This window comes from Pteropus vampyrus, unplaced genomic scaffold (genome assembly GCF_000151845.1).
Source record: "Pteropus vampyrus isolate Shadow unplaced genomic scaffold, Pvam_2.0 Scaffold875, whole genome shotgun sequence".
NCBI classification, from domain to species: domain Eukaryota; kingdom Metazoa; phylum Chordata; class Mammalia; order Chiroptera; family Pteropodidae; genus Pteropus; species Pteropus vampyrus.
This window is the reverse complement of record NW_011889656.1, coordinates 96,294-115,555: the sequence shown is the minus strand read 5'-3', so window position 1 is coordinate 115,555 and position 19,262 is coordinate 96,294. Positions and strand designations below refer to the sequence as shown.

General features: G+C 65.8%; 3 protein-coding genes across 5 annotated transcripts in view; 2 read left to right on the top strand and 1 right to left on the bottom strand.

The window, feature by feature from the left end:
• KLHL17 (kelch like family member 17) overlaps nucleotides 1-5,683 on the top strand; it is a 6,607-nt gene extending 924 nt beyond the window's left edge. Inside the window, exons 2-13 of the mRNA XM_023526438.1 lie at nucleotides 11-60; nucleotides 654-1,047; nucleotides 1,142-1,263; nucleotides 1,433-1,654; nucleotides 2,084-2,200; nucleotides 2,437-2,650; nucleotides 2,947-3,091; nucleotides 3,173-3,340; nucleotides 3,730-3,818; nucleotides 3,921-3,994; nucleotides 4,199-4,380; nucleotides 4,765-5,683. Coding sequence (XP_023382206.1) covers nucleotides 11-60; nucleotides 654-1,047; nucleotides 1,142-1,263; nucleotides 1,433-1,654; nucleotides 2,084-2,200; nucleotides 2,437-2,650; nucleotides 2,947-3,091; nucleotides 3,173-3,340; nucleotides 3,730-3,818; nucleotides 3,921-3,994; nucleotides 4,199-4,380; nucleotides 4,765-4,993 — 2,006 coding nt within the window. The 3' untranslated portion in view covers nucleotides 4,994-5,683. The remainder of the gene's footprint in view (nucleotides 1-10; nucleotides 61-653; nucleotides 1,048-1,141; nucleotides 1,264-1,432; nucleotides 1,655-2,083; nucleotides 2,201-2,436; nucleotides 2,651-2,946; nucleotides 3,092-3,172; nucleotides 3,341-3,729; nucleotides 3,819-3,920; nucleotides 3,995-4,198; nucleotides 4,381-4,764) is intronic.
• Nucleotides 5,079-14,133, top strand: PLEKHN1 (pleckstrin homology domain containing N1). 3 transcript variants are annotated; one of them, XM_011386047.2, is made up of 17 exons: nucleotides 5,079-5,198; nucleotides 5,899-6,642; nucleotides 6,738-6,837; nucleotides 9,273-9,419; nucleotides 9,502-9,582; nucleotides 9,676-9,748; nucleotides 10,008-10,135; nucleotides 10,239-10,334; nucleotides 10,481-10,561; nucleotides 11,035-11,110; nucleotides 11,182-11,330; nucleotides 11,430-11,579; nucleotides 11,777-11,917; nucleotides 12,051-12,182; nucleotides 12,330-12,533; nucleotides 12,722-12,770; nucleotides 12,855-14,133. In XM_011386047.2, the coding sequence occupies exons 2-17, from the start codon at nucleotides 6,560-6,562 to the stop codon at nucleotides 12,968-12,970; spliced, it is 1,806 nt and encodes a 601-aa protein (XP_011384349.1). In that variant the 5' UTR covers nucleotides 5,079-5,198; nucleotides 5,899-6,559; the 3' UTR covers nucleotides 12,971-14,133. The 3 variants fall into 3 exon arrangements, with proteins under 3 accessions (XP_011384349.1, XP_011384348.1, XP_023382211.1); XM_011386046.2 differs by having other exon boundaries at nucleotides 10,203-10,334; XM_023526443.1 differs by lacking the exon at nucleotides 11,777-11,917 and having other exon boundaries at nucleotides 10,203-10,334.
• Nucleotides 14,134-14,391: 258 nt separating this feature from the next.
• On the bottom strand, nucleotides 14,392-17,379 carry PERM1 (PPARGC1 and ESRR induced regulator, muscle 1). The gene is made up of 3 exons (XM_011386050.1): nucleotides 15,360-17,379; nucleotides 14,697-14,822; nucleotides 14,392-14,507 (listed from the first exon to the last, which is right to left on the bottom strand). Exons 1-3 carry the CDS (start codon nucleotides 17,377-17,379, stop codon nucleotides 14,392-14,394), a joined length of 2,262 nt encoding a protein of 753 aa, XP_011384352.1.
• Between the last annotated feature and the right edge of the window lie 1,883 nt (nucleotides 17,380-19,262).

Here is a 19,262-nt window from a genome sequence, read left to right as displayed (position 1 = left end):
GCCGCCGCAGCAGCCGCAGCCGCAGCCGCCAGCGTGAGTGGGCCGGAGTGCTTGGGGACCGTGAGTCGGGCCAGGGACTGAGTGGGTCCGGGAAGGAGAGAGGGAAGGCCGCGCGCCGACCCAGGCAGGCTGCCCGGAGTGGGCAGCCGCGGTGCCCCACAGGCTCGGGTGGCGGGTTGCCGGTCCAGCCCGCCTTCCTCGGTTTATCCGCTCTCTCAGCGGACGTGTGGCAGGGTGTCCGGAGGTAGCGGCTCCCGGAGGCTCTGTCCCCTCCCGCCGCCCTTGAATCCTGGCCGCTCCGTTCAAAGCCCCTGGTGGCTGGTCTGCAGAATGGGATAGGGGACGGGGCGGGCGGGGCCGCTCGGGAGGGTCAAGTGAGGTCACGCCTGTGGTGAGGCGCCGGGGTCCGCTTCCGAACCGCTTGACGGCGCTGACGAGTTTCACTTCGTGCACTTCCTGTGTGCCAGCCGGTGCTGAGGACACCGGACCTCAGTGGGGGCAAACGATGGACAGAGGAAGCCTGGTGCTTAAGAGAGTCGCAGTAGGAGGAGCACAGGGCAGCTCGGAGTATGGCACCTGGGCGGTGGCGGGGGAAGGGTTAGGCGAGGAAACGTGCAGGTTCAGACGTGGGCCTCCTGCTGGGAGGTTAGCAGAGTCCTGCTGGACCTCCAGGCCCCGGCGGGGAGAGGCAGAGTGGGCGCAGCCTCAGCCGTGAGATCCCAGGGTCTCAGAGGCAGGTGAGCAGCTCCCTGCAGGTGCGCTCTGACCTGGCACTGCCCATCTGCAGCCCCGAGGCAGAGCGTGCGCGACCCCGGCAGGCCCGGGCAGCAGCCCCCATGGAGGGTGCGGTGCAGCTGCTGAGCCGAGAGGGCCACACTGTGTCCCACAACTCCAAGCGGCACTACCACGATGCCTTCGTGGCCATGAGCCGCATGCGGCAGCGTGGCCTCCTGTGTGACATCGTCCTGCACGTGGCCGCCAAGGAGATCCGAGCACACAAGGTGGTGCTGGCCTCCTGCAGTCCCTACTTCCACGCCATGTTCACAAGCAAGTACCACCTCACCCAGCCTGGGCACGTCGGGGCGGGGGGGGCTCTGCGGACCTCCCAGGGCTGGGTTGGTCTGACTCGCTGTCCCCACAGATGAGATGAGCGAGAGCCGCCAGACGCACGTAACTTTGCATGACATCGACCCTCAGGCCTTGGACCAGCTGGTGCAGTTTGCGTACACGGCCGAGATCGTGGTGGGCGAAGGCAACGTGCAGGTGAGGCCGCCTCATCCCTCACGCCCTGTACCCCCACCTGGTCTCCTCCCCCGGGCTCTGCCTTTACCCTCAGGGTCACTTCTGTCTCCACCTCACTCTGTTCCCTCAGTTCTCACATCCCGTTTCTCTGTCCCTGCTCCCTGGTCCTCTCTCCTACCTCGCCCCACAGACTCTGCTCCCAGCCGCCAGCCTTCTGCAGCTGAACGGCGTCCGTGACGCCTGCTGCAAGTTCCTGCTGAGTCAGCTCGACCCCTCCAACTGTCTGGGCATCCGGGGCTTCGCCGACACGCACTCGTGCAGTGACCTGCTCAAGGCGGCACACAGGTACGTGCTGCAGCACTTCGTGGACGTGGCCAAGACTGAGGAGTTCATGCTGTTGCCGCTGAAGCAGGTAACGTGCCAGCGCGGGCACAGCCTTGGCCTTGGCCCTGCCCCAGCCCCCAGAACCCCGGCCTCCATCGTCGGGACCCTTAAGACTTGGCCCTTTGTTCCTTAGCCCTCGTTCCTAGCCTCTGACCCGTGTCCCAGCCCCTCCTTGGCTGCCCTCCTTGTGTCCATCTTCTGACCCTACCCAAGCCTTCACCTTTGACTCTCGACCACATACCTGCCTGCAACCCCAGTCCCTGGTTCCAAGTCCCCAGGACTGCTCTGAGCCTAGGACCACACGAATCGGCTCTGTGGCTCCTGACCCTGCTTGGCCCCTCCTCATAGGAATACTAGGTCCCCCCGCCCATTGGACTCTCCCTCCCAGGCATCTTCAGGGCTCCATGGGCCCCCAAGAACTCCCCCCGATCTCAGGTCTGAGGGTCCCCACCCCCAGGTGCTGGAACTGGTCTCTAGCGACAGCCTGAACGTGCCTTCAGAGGAGGACGTCTACCGTGCCGTCCTAAGCTGGGTCAAGCATGACGTGGATGCTCGGAGGCAGCACGTCCCACGGGTTAGGCCAGCCCCTGGGGGTGGGGCACTATATTGAGGAGGTGATGCAGTGGCTGAGGGCCTGGGTGTGCCTGGGCTGCCCCATGTACAGGGGTACCATTAGGGTGATGCAGGCGCATGTCTCAAGAAGTATAAGCATATAGGTGGACAGGTGTCTGAAAGGGGGGGTCTCAGTACTGGGGCAAGGTGTGCCCATGGGTCCTGCCTGCTACTGACCATGGCGCCCCTGCACCCCAGCTGATGAAGTGTGTACGTCTGCCCCTGCTGAGCCGAGACTTCCTGCTGGGCCACGTGGACGCCGAGAGCCTGGTGAGGCACCACCCGGACTGCAAGGACCTGCTCATCGAGGCCCTCAAGTTCCACCTACTGCCGGAGCAGAGAGGCGTCCTAGGCACCAGCCGCACACGGCCCCGGCGCTGTGAGGGCGCCGGCCCTGTGCTCTTTGCTGTGGGTACGCTGTCCTGTCCCGTGCCCCCACGTCCCCTCCCTTTCCACGCACATCTCTGCCCCGTATCCTCGATTCGTGAGCCCAGCACCAGCCCACTCCACCCATGCTAGTCGCATCTTGCACACATCCCACACCTGCTCCGCCGTCCCCCTGGGGGAACCCTGTGTGGTGTGACCCACTCACAAGTGCCCATCCCCACCCTTGGAGCCCCCATACCCTTGACCTCGAGCTGTGCTCGCGTCCCCAGACTGTGGCCTCCCTGGGCCCCTTGTCCTGTCCCATCACCTCCCCCTCTCTAGGGGGTGGGAGCCTGTTTGCCATCCATGGAGACTGTGAAGCCTACGACACACGCACTGACCGCTGGCACATGGTGGCCTCCATGTCCACACGCCGAGCCCGGGTGGGCGTGGCGGCAGTCGGGAACCGGCTGTACGCTGTGGGCGGGTAAGCGTGGAGGCTGGTCTCAGGTCGGGCTCAGTGTATGTCCACTGGGCCAGCCCTGACGACATTGGACTCCTCCCCTAGTTACGATGGGACTTCAGACCTGGCCACCGTAGAGTCGTACGACCCTGTGACCAACACCTGGCAGCCCGAGGTGTCCATGGGCACGAGGCGCAGCTGTCTGGGTGTGGCCGCCCTGCACGGGCTCCTCTATGCAGCTGGTGGCTATGATGGGGCCTCGTGCCTCAACAGGTAGTGGCTGGGCTCAGGGCCGGGTGGCCTTTCGGGGTCAACTCAGCAGCAGGTGTGGCCATAGCAGGACTGCAGAGGCCGTACCTCAAGGGGAGTAAAGAGGGAACCCGCCCAACTCAAGTAACCAGGCTCCCCTAGTCCTCTTCGTCTGCGCCACCCCACCTGGCCCTTTCTTTCCTCTCTGGGGTCCAGCCCACCAGTCCAGGGACAGGGCCCAGGTGGACACTTGCCCAGGATCATCCAGGCAGCCAGGGGCCCATGTGTACCCAGCAGGCCTGCTTCCTGCCCCAGTGGGACTCTGGGATCAGTTTCAGTGATTTCCCAGCACAGGGGAGGGCAGGTCCTGATCTGCCACTGCTCAGGGTCAGCAGTGTTGCGGGCGTCCACAGTGCCGAGCGCTACGACCCCCTGACGGGAACATGGACATCCATTGCCGCCATGAGCACCCGAAGGCGATATGTCCGTGTGGCCATGCTTGGTGGGTGACAGGGCTTGTTCGCTGTAGTGCCCGCCCCTCCCTGCCCCCATCTTGGAGACCCCACACACAGCAGGCGCATCATGGCATGTTGACTCTCTGCAGATGGGAACCTGTACGCTGTGGGCGGCTACGACAGTTCATCACACCTGGCCACTGTGGAGAAGTATGAGCCCCAGGTGCGAAATACCCCAACCCCATGCAGTCCCCTTCCCAAGGGCTGCCTGACATCGTCACTCTGGCCCCCCACATCCCTCAGCGCGTCAGCCCTTTAGGTCCCACCCCTGTCCCATGGACACCCACGCTGGAGTAGGGGGTCTGTACTATAGAGGTGGAGGGAGGCCGGTGACGGGTCTGCCCCCAGCGGGTCCCCTTGACCGCAGGTGAACACGTGGACACCAGTGGCTTCCATGCTGAGCCGGCGCAGCTCAGCTGGTGTGGCGGTGCTGGAGGGGTCTCTCTATGTGGCTGGCGGCAATGATGGCACCAGCTGCCTCAATTCTGTGGAAAGATACAGCTCCAAGGCTGGTGCCTGGGAGAGTGTGGCGCCCATGAACATACGAAGGTGCGCTGTCCCCCAGCCCACAGGCTGGGAGTATCACCACCACAGAGACTAACAGATGTGTCCCATGGTCTCACCCCTGCCTGCTGTGCCCCTCCGCCTCCTGTGCCGCCCGCTCTCTCCCGTGCAACCCCTCTCCAACTCCAGCCCCAGCTCGGGTGGCCGTGGTAGAGGCTCCACCCATGCCCCGTGGCCCCAGCGCACGCTCCTCCCATTCCCTGTGGCCCCTCCCCGGGCTCCACCCCCTCGCCGGCTCCTCCCTCGGCCTGTGGCCCTACCCAGGGCTCCACTTCCAAACTCCTCCCATGGCCCCGTGGACCCACCCCCGGGCTCCTCCCACGACCTCTACCCCGCCCACCGGCTGATGCCCACCTGCTCCTCCGTCAGGAGCACCCATGACCTGGTGGCCATGGACGGCTGGCTGTATGCCGTTGGAGGCAATGACGGCAGCTCCAGCCTCAACTCCATCGAGAAATACAACCCGAGGACCAACAAGTGGGTGGCTGCTTCCTGCATGTTCACGCGGCGCAGCAGCGTCGGCGTGGCCGTGCTGGAGCTGCTCAACTTCCCGCCGCCCTCTTCGCCCACGCTGTCCGTGTCGTCCACCAGCCTCTGACCCGCGGCGTGGACTACGCAGAGGCCCGGCCCCACGGCCTCCCATATGCCTTAAGCCCCGCAGGGGGCCCCGGCGCCTCCCTCCCCTCCACCCGTGTGTCGGGAGCGGGCTCCTCCGCCCCCACCAGGGACATCCTGCATCGTCTGTCCACGTCTCTGGGCATCGAGGCCGCCGGTTTCCTGTTCGTTCCTCAGTGTTCGTTTATGTGTGTACCATTTACTTACCTGTTTATTTATTCAGTATTTATCGATCGACGAACAGCACTGCAGCTAGCAGTTTATACGTTTACTCTAGAGTGCCCTGTGTTTCTGGGGCCAGGTCGCCCTCTCCGGTCTCCTCCCGCCTCTCCGAAGGCACCAGGGAGCGGTGAGGGTGGACACTGTCGTTGCCAGTGGGTCAGGGCCAACTCAGGCTCTGCAGACCGGGAGGGACCAAGGGGCAGATGCAGCGGAACCGGCCAGGGTGGGGGACGTCCGTGTGCCCAGCCTTCGCTTTGCACACCACCCTTGCCTCGCCAGGCCGGAAATGCTCCCACGGAGGATGCTAAGGGGGCTCCCTGCCGGTGGGCACGGTGTCTTTTCTGGATCCTGCACTGAGCTGGGCACACACGCGCGTGCCACAGACTCCTCGCAGCAATACGAGCCAACGTGAACAATAAACACGTTTCTTGGGCTCTGGGCCTGAGTCTGAGCATCCATCTCTTTTGGGGTCTTCTCTGGGGTCACTGGGAGGGCCTGGGGGTACAGCTGGGCTGAGGGGCTGTGTTGGCTTCTGGGGGCTCTGAGGCAGCACCATCGCGTCCGGCTGGAGCAGGGCTTCCGCATCCTGGACAAGTGTCTGACCATGAGCATGGTCCGCTGTCAGCCTGGTCCTGAGTGGCCCCCATGGCCCCTGTCTCACCCTAGGCTCTTGGGAGGCGGACGTACATGGCATTCCCCATACCTCACCGTGACTGTTCTAGAGGCACCTGGGAGGGTTGTGACCTTCCTGGATTTTGGTTCAGCCTTGAGGACACTGACCTTGGCCAGGATGAGGGCTGAGCCCAGGTAGGAGAGGAGGCTGGAGAAGGGTCCTGGCTCCCTTCCCCCAACGTTGCAAACTCGTTTCAGCGCCAAGGCAAGCACACACCCCCTTACAGTCACCGGTGACTCAGACTGGCATTCAGGTGGAAGCGGGGTGTGTGCTCGTGTGGGGGGGCCTGAAAGGGGGTCCCTGGGCTCATCCCGGCCTGAGTGAAGGCAGGCCACGTACTTAGGGGCCAGGCCTTTGAGGCCCCTCGGGCACAGACTGGAGGCTGAGTTTGGGGCAATTGGCTGGGCCAGGGGGTAGCCCCCGCCACCCTGTCCCAAGCTGGCCTGCTCCTGTGGAGGACCCAGGGCAGAGAACTGAAAGGCTTGGGCTCAGGTAGGGCCAGTCCCTTCCAGAAAGACTCCACCCTCGCCCGGCCCCTGGGTACAGGGCAAGACGTCACATAGCCCCGCCCCCCGGGAGGTGGGGGAAGGAGGCTCGGGACAGAGGGACCCAGACCTGTACCTGTTCAGCTCGGGCCAGCCGTCACCGCTGCCCATGGGGAACAGCCACTGCGTCCCTCAGGCCCCTCGGAGGCTCCGGGCCTCCTTCTCCAGGAAGCCCTCGCTGAAGGGAAACAGGTGAGGGGGGCGGGCGAGGCCTCCACGCTGGGTCACAGGGTCACTCTCAGCCCGTCTCGGGGGCCAGGATGTGAGCCCCATTCTCTTGTCCCCAGAGAGGACGGCACGAGGAAGCTGGCTGGCCTGTTTGGCACCGAGGCCAGTCCTGACGGGGACACCGCCGCCGGCAAGATCTTCTACTACATCCCGGGCACGGTGAGCGGGGGTGGGCGTGTCCGGTGGCGGTGGTCTGTGTCCGCTCAGCTCGGGGTCTCCCAGGTCAGCCCCGGTGTCGAACCTAGACAAGGTGAGGAAGTAGGAGGGCCCCGCCCTGGGGAGCGCATCTGGCTGGAAGTCTGAGCGGAGAGCGAAACTGAGCCCCGACTCTGAGTCAGTGGGTGAGCGAGCCGCCGGGGCCGGCGCGGGCGGGGCCTCCAGGATCTCTCCGCTGCCCCGAGGGGGCGCTGTGGCCAGGCCGGAGCCCTGGTGTCTGCTTGCCCTAGGGACTGGACAGCATGTCCAGGCACACTCGGGCTGGACTAGGCACAGGCATCTGAGTTGTCGCTGTGTGTGCTCAGAGGTCATATTGGCGGTGTGGCTGTGAACGTCCACCCTTCACGCCTCTGAGGGGCTGCAGGTGAGCAGGGAGCCAGCCTCTCACCTACTCCAGGCCCCTGTTTCTTGCAGGAGTGGCGGGTCTTCTGGCGCCCACCGCTGCCTCCTCCCACAGCAACATCCCGTGTCCCCCCAGCCAAGGCCATACAGCAAGGACTGGCTGCCAAACACATGTGGGGCCACCTCCGAGCTGAAAACACCCCTCCTTCTGCCCAGCTCCTGTGGCCCTAAGAGTTAGCTGAGGGGGAGGGACACTCACCCTATTCCTCGCAGGGCTGGCATTGGGCTGCGGCTGCGTCCTGCACTCCTCGGTCCTCACGCTGTCCCTTCCAGGCCCAGAGCCCACCTTTCCAACGCGTGCCCCCCAGGCTGGGGAGCCCCAGCCTGGACCTTCCCCTGCCCTCCCTGCACCAGGCTGCCTCAGAGGGATGGCCAGGACATTTTTGTCCAGGGCCTGTCCTGGCGGGAATGAGGTCGCATCTCAGACCTCAGCTCCCTCTGCCCAGGCCCAAGACACATAGATGACCCTGGCCGAGTCTCATGAGGTGTGTGGTCCTCTCTTGCCAGGACGTGGTGGCTGGAAAGGAGACTGGGCATGTTGAACCTTGCAAGGTGGGGCCCGGGAGAACCCCTTCCCCCTTGCCACCCCCCCCGCCCCCGTGGTGGGTTCTGCACCCACACACAGCTGGCCTTGCCATGGCTCTGAGCCAGCTCCTCCCCGGGCCCTAGGCTGAGCGCAGGCCACAGGGCCAGCTGCCTGGCCTTTCCTGCTCCATGGCCTATTTTTCACGGGTCCCATCCTGGCGTCATTCCCCGCACTGGGTGTGGGTGCAGGAGGCCCCACCCAGAGGCAGGGAGGCCGGGGAGCTGTGCGTCTGTCTGTGCACATTCCTGGGCTCGTCCAAGGGGCAGCTTGGCCAGGGCACAGAAGCCAGTGAGGCAGCCCCTGGCAGCTCCCAAAGCGAGCACGGCCCCTCCCCAACTCGCCCCTGAGCCCTAGGCCTCAGCCCCTCCGGCATCAGGTCCGTGCCCAGCCCCGTCTGGTGGATTTTCTGTGTGCTGGGATCGGCTCAGCACCTATGGGCACCGACCCTCCTTCCCTTCAGCTACAGGCGTTGAACCCCCAGCACATCCCAGGCCTGTCCTGGCCCTGGGGATATGGCGGTGGGCAAAGGAGAAAAGGCCCTGTGCTCATGGTGTTCCCGCCCCTATGACAGCTCCAGGTGACAGACAGATAAGTAGAACATACAATAGAGATGTGGCAGCAATAAGGAGAAGTGAAGGGGGGAAGGTGTGCAGAGGTGTCAGGGAAGGTCGGAGCGCTGGAAGGACAGCCAGACAGGACCTCGCGGAGGAGGCGACGTCAGAGCCAAGGCCTGAGGGAGGTGAGAAGAGTAAGGCCAAGGGGCCCAGGCAGAGGGGCCAGCCAGTGCGCGAGGGAGGAGGACAGGGCCGAGGCAGGCCATGGAGGACCCCTCGGGCCATTTGCAGGACCTTGGCCCTCACAGAGTGAGAGTCGGAGGCATGCAGCCGGTGCCATGCAGCCTGTGCCGACGTGGTGGGCAGGAGCTCTCAGGAGCTGGCCAGACGCCTCTCCGCCCAGCCGCACACCTGCTGATGTTACCATGGCAGTGGGCAAACGCTGTAAACCAGGCCTCCACTTTTTATTTAGGCCCAGGTACTGACCAGTTAGCAGGTGACGCTGAGGGCCGTGGGGTTGACCGCTGCCTCACTTACAGACCCAGCGTCCTGCGACCAGCAGGCCTTGAGAGGTTTGAGCAACCCAAACGAGGGCGTGCGGCTTGGGAAACCCCGATGATGAGGGCTGACTCCCCATCGCATGCAAACCTCGCTGGCTCCGCTGTAGGCCAGGCCCCCTCGTGACTCGCACTGAGGCCGCGCGTGCGCATGCGCGTCCTGCCATTAGCTTCACGTGAAGAGGCTGCTGCGTGTACAGGCTTCTGTGACGATGTGTGGTTGCGGGGCTGTGTGCGGCTGGGGCTCAGGCCTCCTACCCTGAGCTCTGCTCCCCTCAGGACCTCCCGGGCCTGGAGAGCCAGCGAGAGAGCCTGGAGCAGCCGTTCCTGAGCGTGTTCAAGAGGGGCCGGCGCAGGGTGCCGGTCCGCAGCCTGGGCAAGGTGGTGCACTACGCCAAGGTGCAGCTGAGGTTCCAGCACAGCCAGGTGGGCGCCAGGCCAGGTGGGGTGCTCAGGGCCCAGCCTGCGGCCGGCCCTCAGCTCCTCAGACCGGCCCTTGCTCCCCCAGGACGTCAGCGACTGCTACCTGGAGCTGTTCCCCTCCCACCTGTACTTCCAGGCGCACGGCTCCGAAGGGCTCACTTTCCAGGTGCGGGACATTCGCAGAGGGGGAAAGCCCCCCGGGGAGGCCGGGCCACTCCCACCGGGGGCCCCAGCCCAGCCCTCCCCTGTGCTCTGGCAGGGGCTGTTACCACTGATGGAGCTGAGCATCGGCCCACTGGAGGGGTCCGCAGAGCCTGCCTTCCAGATCACAGGTGTGTGGGACACCGGCAGGACCGTGAGCATGTTGCGAGGGCCTGCCTTTTCCTCCGCGGGCACACGAGCACGTGCCAGGCTGCGAGGAGGGCAGCGGATCAGGGGCCTCCAGAACTGCACATGTGGCCTTGTCACTGGCTCTGGTCCTGGCTTGCGCCATAGGCTCCTCCCGAGTCTATTCCCAGGGGCTGTGCGGAGCCTGGGCAGGGGCCTTTCCCATGGGCCGCCCGTCCAGCCCACGCTGTCCTCCACCCACAGGCCCGCTGCCGGCCCCTCTGCTGGTGCTCTGCCCCAGCCCGGCTGAGCGGGACCGCTGGCTGTACTACCTGGAAAAGCAGATGGCTCTCGCTGGAGGGCTTCGGCGCTGCAACTCAGCGCCCCCACAGGTCAGTGCCTAAACCCCACACCCCTATCCAGTCCCCTCCTCTGCCCGCCCTGACCCCCCTTTACCAGGGCCCCCCTGAGGACGAGCTCCCCTGGACTCTGCAGCGCAGGCTGACCCGGGTGCGGACGGCGTCAGGGTGCCAAGCGGTGGGCAGTGCCATCTGCGCTTCAAGGGTCAAGCTGCAGCATCTGCCCTCACAGGTGGGCGGGGCACACAGGAGCGAGTGATGGGGGCAGGGGGCGGGGCGAGGAGATGAAGGTTGTGGGTGGGGGCAGATGCGGGAGGCAGCTGGTGGGGGCCTGGTGCACTCCCGTGGAGACTCATTCGGCCTTCGGCCCCCTCGCAGGAGCAGTGGGACCGGCTCCTGGTCCTGTACCCGACCTCCCTGGCCATTTTCTCTGAGGAGGCAGACGGGCTTTGCTTTAAGGTGGGTCCCTCCCCACCGCGGTCCCGCCCCAGGGAGGTGCTCTGTGGGTGGGGGTGGGAGGGGGCAGCGGCTCAGGAGGAACCTGTATTTCGGGGCCTGTTGGGACAGCGTGCTGGCCCCACCCGCCCAGCCTGCTGCCCTGGTCAGTCTGGTCTCAGCTCTGATGTGGGCAAGGAGGGGCCCCTGCCTAGCACCTGGTATCATCCTAGAGGGTCCTCAGCCACCATCGCCTGGGGCAATCGTGGGGACCATGGCCTTCAGTCGTGGAGAATTACACACACGGCACTTCCCTGTAGCACCCCAACAGCTCCCCGCCTCCCCATCTTAGCAGGTGACTAAGGGGACCAGTCCCCTTAAGCATCCAGCGTGTCTGCCTCTGGCTGATGAAGGCCCCGCCCAGGGCAGAGGTGTAGCACCTGGTCCCCTCAGGGCTGCCCCAGACTCAGCCCCTCCCCTCCCCCACCCTGTTGCAGGGGGAGCTCCCGCTGGCCGCCATCCAAGTCAACCTGGAGGAGAAGGAGAAGCAGATCCGCTCCTTCCTAATCGAAGGTGTGTGGAGGCCAAGCCTGGGGGGCGCGAGCCTGGCGGGTGCCCAGCCCCTCACGGTATCTGTGTGCCAGGCCGCCTCATCAACACCATCCGCGTGGTGTGTGCCAGCTACGAGGACTACAGCCGCTGGCTGCTCTGCCTGCAGACGGTCTCCCGCAGGGGTGGGGTCCCCCTCCTGCCCAGCCCCGAGACCTTCCCGGGGCTGCGCATGCCCCCCCAGGTGAGGTGCTGCCCACGGTGGGGCAGAAGGGTGCAGCTGGGCTGGGAGAGGCGGGGAGGGGGTCCTGCCATGCACTCACCCCGCTCCCCTGCTGCCCAGGCCCTGGGCAGTGGCCGGGGCTCACTCTCCTCAGATGGACGGACCAGCTGGGACTCAGGGTACCCAGCACCCTCCTCTACCTGCACCAGCCACTCCCTCCCTGAGTCCTCAGTGCTGCCCACTGCGGGGCACCCTGCCCAGCCTGCACCTGTGAGTGTCTGGGGTACGGATAGAGGAAAGAGGCTGGGGGCTGCAAGGCGAGTGTGGGAAGTCTGGCCCCCACAGCATCCCATCCCCAGAGGGACTCTGGCTACTCACGGCAGGGGACTCAGACCGGAGAGCATCTTCAGAGGGCTGTGTGGGGGAGGGCCCCGGGGAAGGTTCTGGAAGGTCCTTGGTCCCCACAGGACCAGACCAGCCCTGGCTATACCAGCATCGGTGGGCAGAAGGCAGAGCTGAGACGGGGTGGCAGCGGTCGGTCGCCCAGGAGCAAGGCCCGGAGTGAGGGGTCGGGCCCAAGCCCCCCACTGCACCTGGACCTGACCAAGGTGGGCCCAGCACACTGACCCCAGCTCCCTGAACCTCCCCGGCCTCTGTCTTTTGGGCCTAGAGGCCTCCTGCAGGGAGAGGGGAGGACTCAGCCTCTTCCAGCCCCAGCAAGCCTGTCTCTCTTGCCTGCAGCTGAGCCTGGAGTGCGGCCCCGAAGCCCCAGGCCACGCCGTGGAGGCGCCGCACTCCCCACTGTACGCCGACCCCTACACGCCACCTGCCACCTCCCACCACAAGATCACAGACGTCCGGGGCCTGGATGAGGTCAGTGCCCTGCTGGTGACAGACAGGTCTGGCTGTGTCCACAGCCTGAGGTCTGCTCAGGGCTCGAGGGGCTAGCGGCTTTGTGGGCATGGGTCTCAGCTCCAGAGGCCCCAGCCCAGGGCCTCGAGTCACCACGCTGTCCTGCAGTTCCTCAGTGCCATGCAGAGCTCACTTGGACCCGAGCCCTCGAGCCCATTCCCCTTGGTCCCTGTGTCTGTGCCTGTCTCCGACCCCAGCTCCGGACCCTGCGGCCTCCACTTGCCCTCCAAAAAGGGGGTCTTGCAGCCCCGGGCCTCTCAGCGGCAACAGTGCTCCACCAAGAGCCGTGGGCCCCCAGACTCTCCTCAGCTCGTGAGTGTCGGCCCCACCCTGGACAGGGGGTTCTGTGAGGTAGGGGACGATGGGGCAGTGGAGACCGGCGACAGGAAGCAGTGGCAGGGATGGGGCAGAAAGGGGAGAGGGCCAGGAAGAAAGGGTGGGTGTGGGACCTGGCAGTTCCCCCAGGGCTTGGCTCTCAGACTGGTATTTGGGGTCTGCAGGTGTCCCGTCTGAGAGGGGGTTCTCCCGGCCCCCTGCTGCCTCCCCCAGGTGAGTGAGGGACCTGCCTCTGGGAGTTGGGGGGCTTGGGGCGCAGCCTCCTGAAAGCACATGCAGCTCCACCCTTCCCACCAGATGGCAGCACCCCCAGGAGCTATGACAACATCTGGGACAAGGCCGCATCTCCCCGCAACCAGCGGCGGCCCCGTGGAGCAACTGAGGCTGAGGGGGGGTTCATCCAGTGGATCTGATGGGGAGTCTGCTTCTCAGGACCACCTGCCAGCATTGACTCTGGGGAAGTGAGCAAGGCCTGCGTCCTTCTGTGTAGCCCACAGGCCAACCACCCCCACCCAATACCGAGTCAGGCTCTGCCCCCCACAGGCTACAGGGCGTCTCCAGAACCCTGAGTTTTCTAGGCCCTGGCGGGCCAGGCAGCAGCCTTGTCCTGAGGATGCTGTGGCCAGAGGCGGTGGAGCACAGATCAGCAGGACGCCTGCAGGGACGGGGCCCAGGCCTGACCCCAGGGAGGGGACGGCGGAGACCGACGGGGGCCTCGCCTGGGAGTGGGAGGGTGGCATGGGGCACAGGCCAGAGGTCGAGAAAATCAGTCTAGTGAGGGTCGGAGTACAAGAGGTCAGGGGCCATGCGGGTCAGAGGTTAGCAAGGTTCAACACATCACCCACAGAGGTGGGAGGGTGGCCTGGGCAGCTGTGGGCGGGACGGGGGTGTTCGGGAGAAACTGACAGGAGACCGAACGTGGAGAAGAGAAGACTTTATTTGTGCCACGTCCACATGTTATTCACTCAGCGGCCAGAAGCTGCCCGCTGTCCCTGGCGCCCTATGCACACTGACTCCATCTGGACACCCTTTCAGCACCGAGCTGGTGGCCCCCTGCCCACCTTCCTGCCCACCTTCCTGCCCCATCTCTGGCTCCTCCTAGCCCTGGGACAATCCCAGATGTCCCATCCTCCACCTGACACCCCCACACTCTGCTGCGTACCTCTTCCAGGGCTCCCAGGGGGGACTCCAGGCCCTGCCCTACAGAGCCCCACCCCACAGGGCATCTGGGGCCGCCTCCCCACAGACCCCTAGTGGCACCTGCTCGCTGTCTCAGGCAGGAGCAAAGGAGACCTTGGCCACCGGCCCTTGGGGTCTGGGGTCAAAGAGGCTTCAGAGGCCCTCACCATCCCAGCCCACTTTTAAGCAGGGCAGAGTCCCTGGGACACCCCTGCCCCTGCACCCTTGCCCTTGCCCCCGCCCAGATCTCCACTGGGGCCTTGCCGCAGCTCAGACACTCTCTAATTTCAATGCCCCATCCTGCCCCTCACCCCTGACCAGACAACCAGATGAAATACAGACGCCCAGTTAAATCTGATTTCAGATAAACCACAAATAATTTCCTAGTGTGAGTTCATCTCAGCTATTGCGTGTCTGAAATTCCAGTTTCGCTGGACGCCTGCTTTTGTTTGCTAATCTGGCCACCTTACTAACCGGCTCCCACTCAGCCCTGGCCACCTGCCTTCCGAGTCTCCCCCGCCCAGGTGTGGAGCCTCGGGTGCCGGCCCAGGTAGCCAGGACTGAGGACACTGGCTTCTTCCTAGACACTGGAACACAAGGGTCAAAGGGCAGGGCTGGAGGGCAGCACCTCATCCCTAGCACCTTCGGCCATTTCCTAGGCCAAGCCTGGGTCCCAGGGGCTGGGGCTGGGGCTGGGGCTGGGGCGTCCCCGCCCCACATGCCGGCGGAAGTAGCGGATGGCGGAGATGGTGCCGATGTTGGCCAGCAAGACTGTAAGAGAAGACCAGGCTTCCTGAGTGCCAGCTCCTGGCTGGTCACCACTCTGCTCGCTGGCCCAGCCTAAAGGGCGCCAGCAGTGGGTCAGCAAAGGGAGGAGCGAGGTCAGGGAAGAGACCTGTGACCCTCTGCACTCCCCTCACCCGTGCCGCCCAGCCCCCCTCCCCAGCAGGGCCCCCAAACCTGTTTTCCAGGCGTCTGGGGTGTGCAGGTCTGACGTTCTCACAGCCCAGGTGGCAAAGGCCACGAACACCAGGCACATGTCGTTCTGGCTGAAGGTGAACGAGGTGAGGGGACCCAGAGACCCCCCTAGGAAGGAAACATGCCCTGAGCTCCAGCCACTCCACTTAGGCACGTCTGTCCCGGACATGTCTGTCTGAGGACACGTCTGTCCTGGGTCACACTTTCTGAGCCACAGGACAGTGTGTGGCATAGCTGAGTCCGGGTGGGTTTCCTGGTTTCTGACTTACCCTCCAGGGGGTGTGAGATGAAGCTCACTGAGTGAGTGCCTGACCCGGCCAGTCGCAAGGTCTAAGCCAAAGCCACCCGGGCCCTGCCCTGGAGGCTGGGGGCAGGGCACTGGTGTCAACCGGGCCCTAACGCGGGGTGATTGTCAGTGCTCAGCTAAAACCCCGAATGACCTAGTCTGGGCTTCCCCACCTGGACTATGTCCTGGGATGGCCAGGACCTGCTGCTTCCTTCCCAGATCATCCTGAGGGTCCCCCCACCCCCCACTGGCTGATGCCCCGGGGTCCTGGCCTGCGCCTCCCCAACAGTCCTGGCTAAAATCCCTGGACAGCGTGTTCCCAGGACCTGGCCAGGCCGTGGGGCCCGGGCAACACACACCTGCTGGCCTGACCGCCAGGTCGAGCTGCTCTGCTGTGGCTGCGCTGGGCTCTGTGGGGGTGCCAGGCGCCTTGCCTTGGGGTTCCAACCTGGGAGTTTCTGCGGCCTGCAGCCGGAGCAGGGTGGCCGGATCCAGCACTCCCTGCAGCTTGTCCTCCCCAAGGAAGTGCTCGTAGGCCTCGGGGATGGAGATGGGCATGGGGTCTCTGGGCAAAGGGGCAGGCCTGGGCTGGGCCGGTGGGTCTGGGGCCGGGCAGCGGCCACTATGACGCCCCAGCCTCTGGGCCCGACGGTCCCGGAAGAAGAACTCGCACACGTCCGGCCACTGGACTTCGGCCAGGGACTGGCTCGCCTCTGCCTCCTCCTCAGCCTGCTCATCCTCCTCCACGATGGTGTCACAAAAAAAGAACTCATAGGCTTCTGGGACGGTCACTGCAAAGCAGCTCTTGTATTCGGGCCCCCCAGAGGCAGAGGGCACAGGGGAAGGCAGGTGCTTGAGGATCCGAGGCTGGGGTGGCCGGGGTCCCACTGCCACTGCGTCCCAAGCTCCCGGCCCCCCACGGCCCCCAGCCACTGTCCTGGGGGCTGAGGGCCAGGCTGTGGCTAGCGTGGGTGGGCCTGAAGCCCGTCCGGCCCCCGGCTCCTCGGGGCTTGGCACAGCTGAGGAGAACCGCACTTTCTTCTTCTTGGGGGCTTGGACGGGACCTGTGGGGGTCTCTCCCAAGTGGTGTCCGGGGGGACCTGCTGGGGGCTCCCCTCTGGGCTTCACACGGTGGCCCTCTGAAGACACAGTGGAGCTCAAATCCAGCCTGGCCGTGGGGGCAATGCCAGGCTCCGTGGTGTCAGGCCCAGCCTGGGGGACGAGGGCAGGTCCAGCTGTGCCCGCATCGGCCTGGCCCTTCCAGGTGGGTGCAGACGAGTTCCCCTCTGGCTGGACCATCAGGCCCAGTGCAGGCGGGTCCACATCCGTCCTGGGCTCGCAGGTGGGTGCAGACACGGGCGTGTCAGGTTGGGGCTCGTGGGCAGGCGTAGACAGAGTTGTGTCCGGTTGGGGCTTGGCGGCCAGTGCAGTCAGAGTCGTGTCTGACTTAGGGAGGGCCTCCTGGGCAGGTGTGGGTGCACTGCGCAGCTCCGTTCTGGGGGTCGTTCTGAGCAGGTCAGGACCTCGCTCAGTTGTAGGGACAGGTGTAGACAGATCCAGACCCGGCCCTGGGCCGGCCACCTGCTCAGGGGCTCCCGCAGGCTCTGGCCCCAGCTCAGCCTGCCCGGCTCCCACCGTCTGCCCCGCCGCCTGCCCCGCCGCCCCAGCCGAGAGACCCTTCCCCCGGGCCCCAGCTGGGACAAGGCCCTCCCTGGGCCTGGGCTCAGAGAGTTGCGGGGAGCTCTGCTGGGCCGGCGTGGAGCCCGCAGTGCCCAGGCGCCCACCCCCTTTGGCCCCCGCGGCTCGCCTCTTCTTCCGGCTGGGGCTGCGTGGCGGCGCTCCAGGGCTGCCGGGGGACCTCGGGGGGGCAGGGCTGGTGCCAGGGGACTCGGGGCTTCGCGGAGGCTCACCGGGGGGGCTGGCGGGAGGGTCTCGGGGGGCTGGCCCCTGCAGAAGCCTCTGCATCTCGTCTCTGGAAGTCACTGGCCCGAGGAGGGATGGGCTGTGGCCGAGAGGGGAGGTGCCAGGGCTGAGGGACTGTTGAGATGCTGACCGTGCGGACGTGCTGGGCATCTGCTGACCAGTGCCCTGGGCCAGGTCGGGTTCCTGCCAAGATCTGCTGACCAGCTGCTGCCTTGCCGCCTGGTCCTCCTCCTCAGAGCCAGGCCGGCCACGCCCCCCGGGAGCCGGCCGCCCCTCGAGAAGGGTCAGGGGCCCTGGGGGACTGCTGCCACTGCTGTCTCCTTGGTCAATGTCACTGGACAGGAGCTCATCCCCAGAGGCCAGGCCAGCCTGCAGGAGGCCACACTCCTCTGCGGTGGCCGAGAACTCGGCCCAGTCCTTGTCACTCAGCTGGACACTGTACTGGAAGTTTTCCATCTCGGGGCGGCAGAGTTCGGGTCTTCAGGCATGGCCACCACAGGTCCGCCCCCCGGGCGGCCCCTGCTCCCGGGCTCAGGGCCGGCACAACGTCTCCACCCTGGAAGAAAGCAGAGGGGGTGCAGGGCGCTGTGCTGTGCCCTCCGAGCCGGAACAGCCGTGACCCGTTGCCCCTGTTTCCACGCCGACCCCAGACGTTGCCTCTGTGATGACACGTCGTCTGCCTCCCTGCTGCACGCAGCTCGGCGTCAGTGCCGAGCACTGACAGACGGGGGCCTCGCATTTCAGCCTCCACGCCCGGGGCTCCCCCTCTCAGCTACGAGCTCTGTGTGTCCAGCCAGGCCAGCCTCACCCTTTGGCCGTCTCCCCCAGAGGCCCGCTTTGCGCGGCGGAGCCCATTTCAAGAGCCATGCCCAGGGGTCCACTCACCTAGCGATGGTCAGCTCTGCCCGTCCCAGCATGCCCCCGGCGGCAGCTGGCCGTGGGAGAGGGGCCACAGTGTCCAGCCTCTGGTAATGACCTTCCCCCAGCCCAGGCTGGGATGGGCCACCAGGCTTCCTCTGAGCTCCCAGGGGTCACACTGCTGCTGGTCGGGGTGCACCCGGACCACCAGGGGGGCCTGGCTGTGCCCCCGCCTGTGCAGGAGGCCACAGAACAGAGGCGCCTCCGGATCCCAGGGTCTGCGGCCCTGACCAGGCCAGCCCGGCTGCAAAGCCCCCCGCCTCTCAGCCCCTGAGGGGCTGCCCTGGGCCTCTGGTCAGCTGCTGCCAGACACAGGGGTGGGAGGTCACACTGGCCAGTCCAGTCCCGAGAGGGAGGTGCCTCAAGGCCCTGACCCACTGACCTTGCCCTCCCGTCTGGCTCTGGGGAAGGTCCTTGGGGGTGCTGTCACCTTTGGGACCCCTTCGGAGAGGAAAGAGGAGCTGATGGTGCCATACCTGGGCTCCTGCCGCTGACCGGGCGTCCAGGCTGCCTGTCCCAGAGCCGCAGGGTGCTGGGCTTGCCACACAGGCCCCTCCCCCACTGCCAAAAATACCCCATTGCAGTGTCACATGTCTGCTGCCAGCCATCAGGGTCCAGGCCACAAATAGATGGCATTTGGGGGGCCTCCAGCTACGCGAGGGACACCCTCGGGTCGGCTCGGACGCTGGCCGAGTCTGAGCAGCGGTCGGCGGTGCACAGGCCTTCCTGTCCGTGCGGTGGGCCCTCCGCCCCCCTCCCCTGGCCACGGGCTGTCTTTGGCTCTCAAAGCGGCCCTACTGCCGTCGAACCTCGGACCCCACTCCTCCCGTCGCCTTGCCAGCCGGCAGCCCCCAGAACCAGCCCAGGCCCTCTGGGGCTTGGGGCTTTACCCCAGCCCCCGTGGGAACAGAGGGAGTCGGAGTGACGAGCTGGGAAGTGATGATTCCGGAATGTCCCTGGGGGTTCTTCGGAGGTGGGCTGTGCAGACCTGGGGACAGGACTTGCAGCTACCCCCACCTGGCCCCTCCCTGGCAGCACTGACCAGCCTGTGGGACTTGGGTAAAGGCTCTCGGTGGAGAGCACCCCAAAAAGGCACGGGCCCTGGGCCTCTGGAGAAGGTGGAGGGTCAGGGGAGGAAAGTGGGCCACTCCTGCCAGCAGGCGGGACCCGAGATGGGGGCGGCAGTGCAGCCTGCATCTCCAGGAAAGGGGATCTGGCGCTGCCGTCCCAGGCCAGCCAGCTGGCAAGAGGAGATGGGCAAGGGTGACTGGGTTCTGGCATCGGCCGAGGACAGCAGCCCCCCGAAGGCAGCTCCTGTGCCAGACCCCTGAGAGAGGGCAGCAGGAGGGGCCAAGTCCACAGCCGGGCTTGGGAGGCACAGAGAGGGTGCGGGACTGGTGCTTAGCCACACAGCTAGCAAG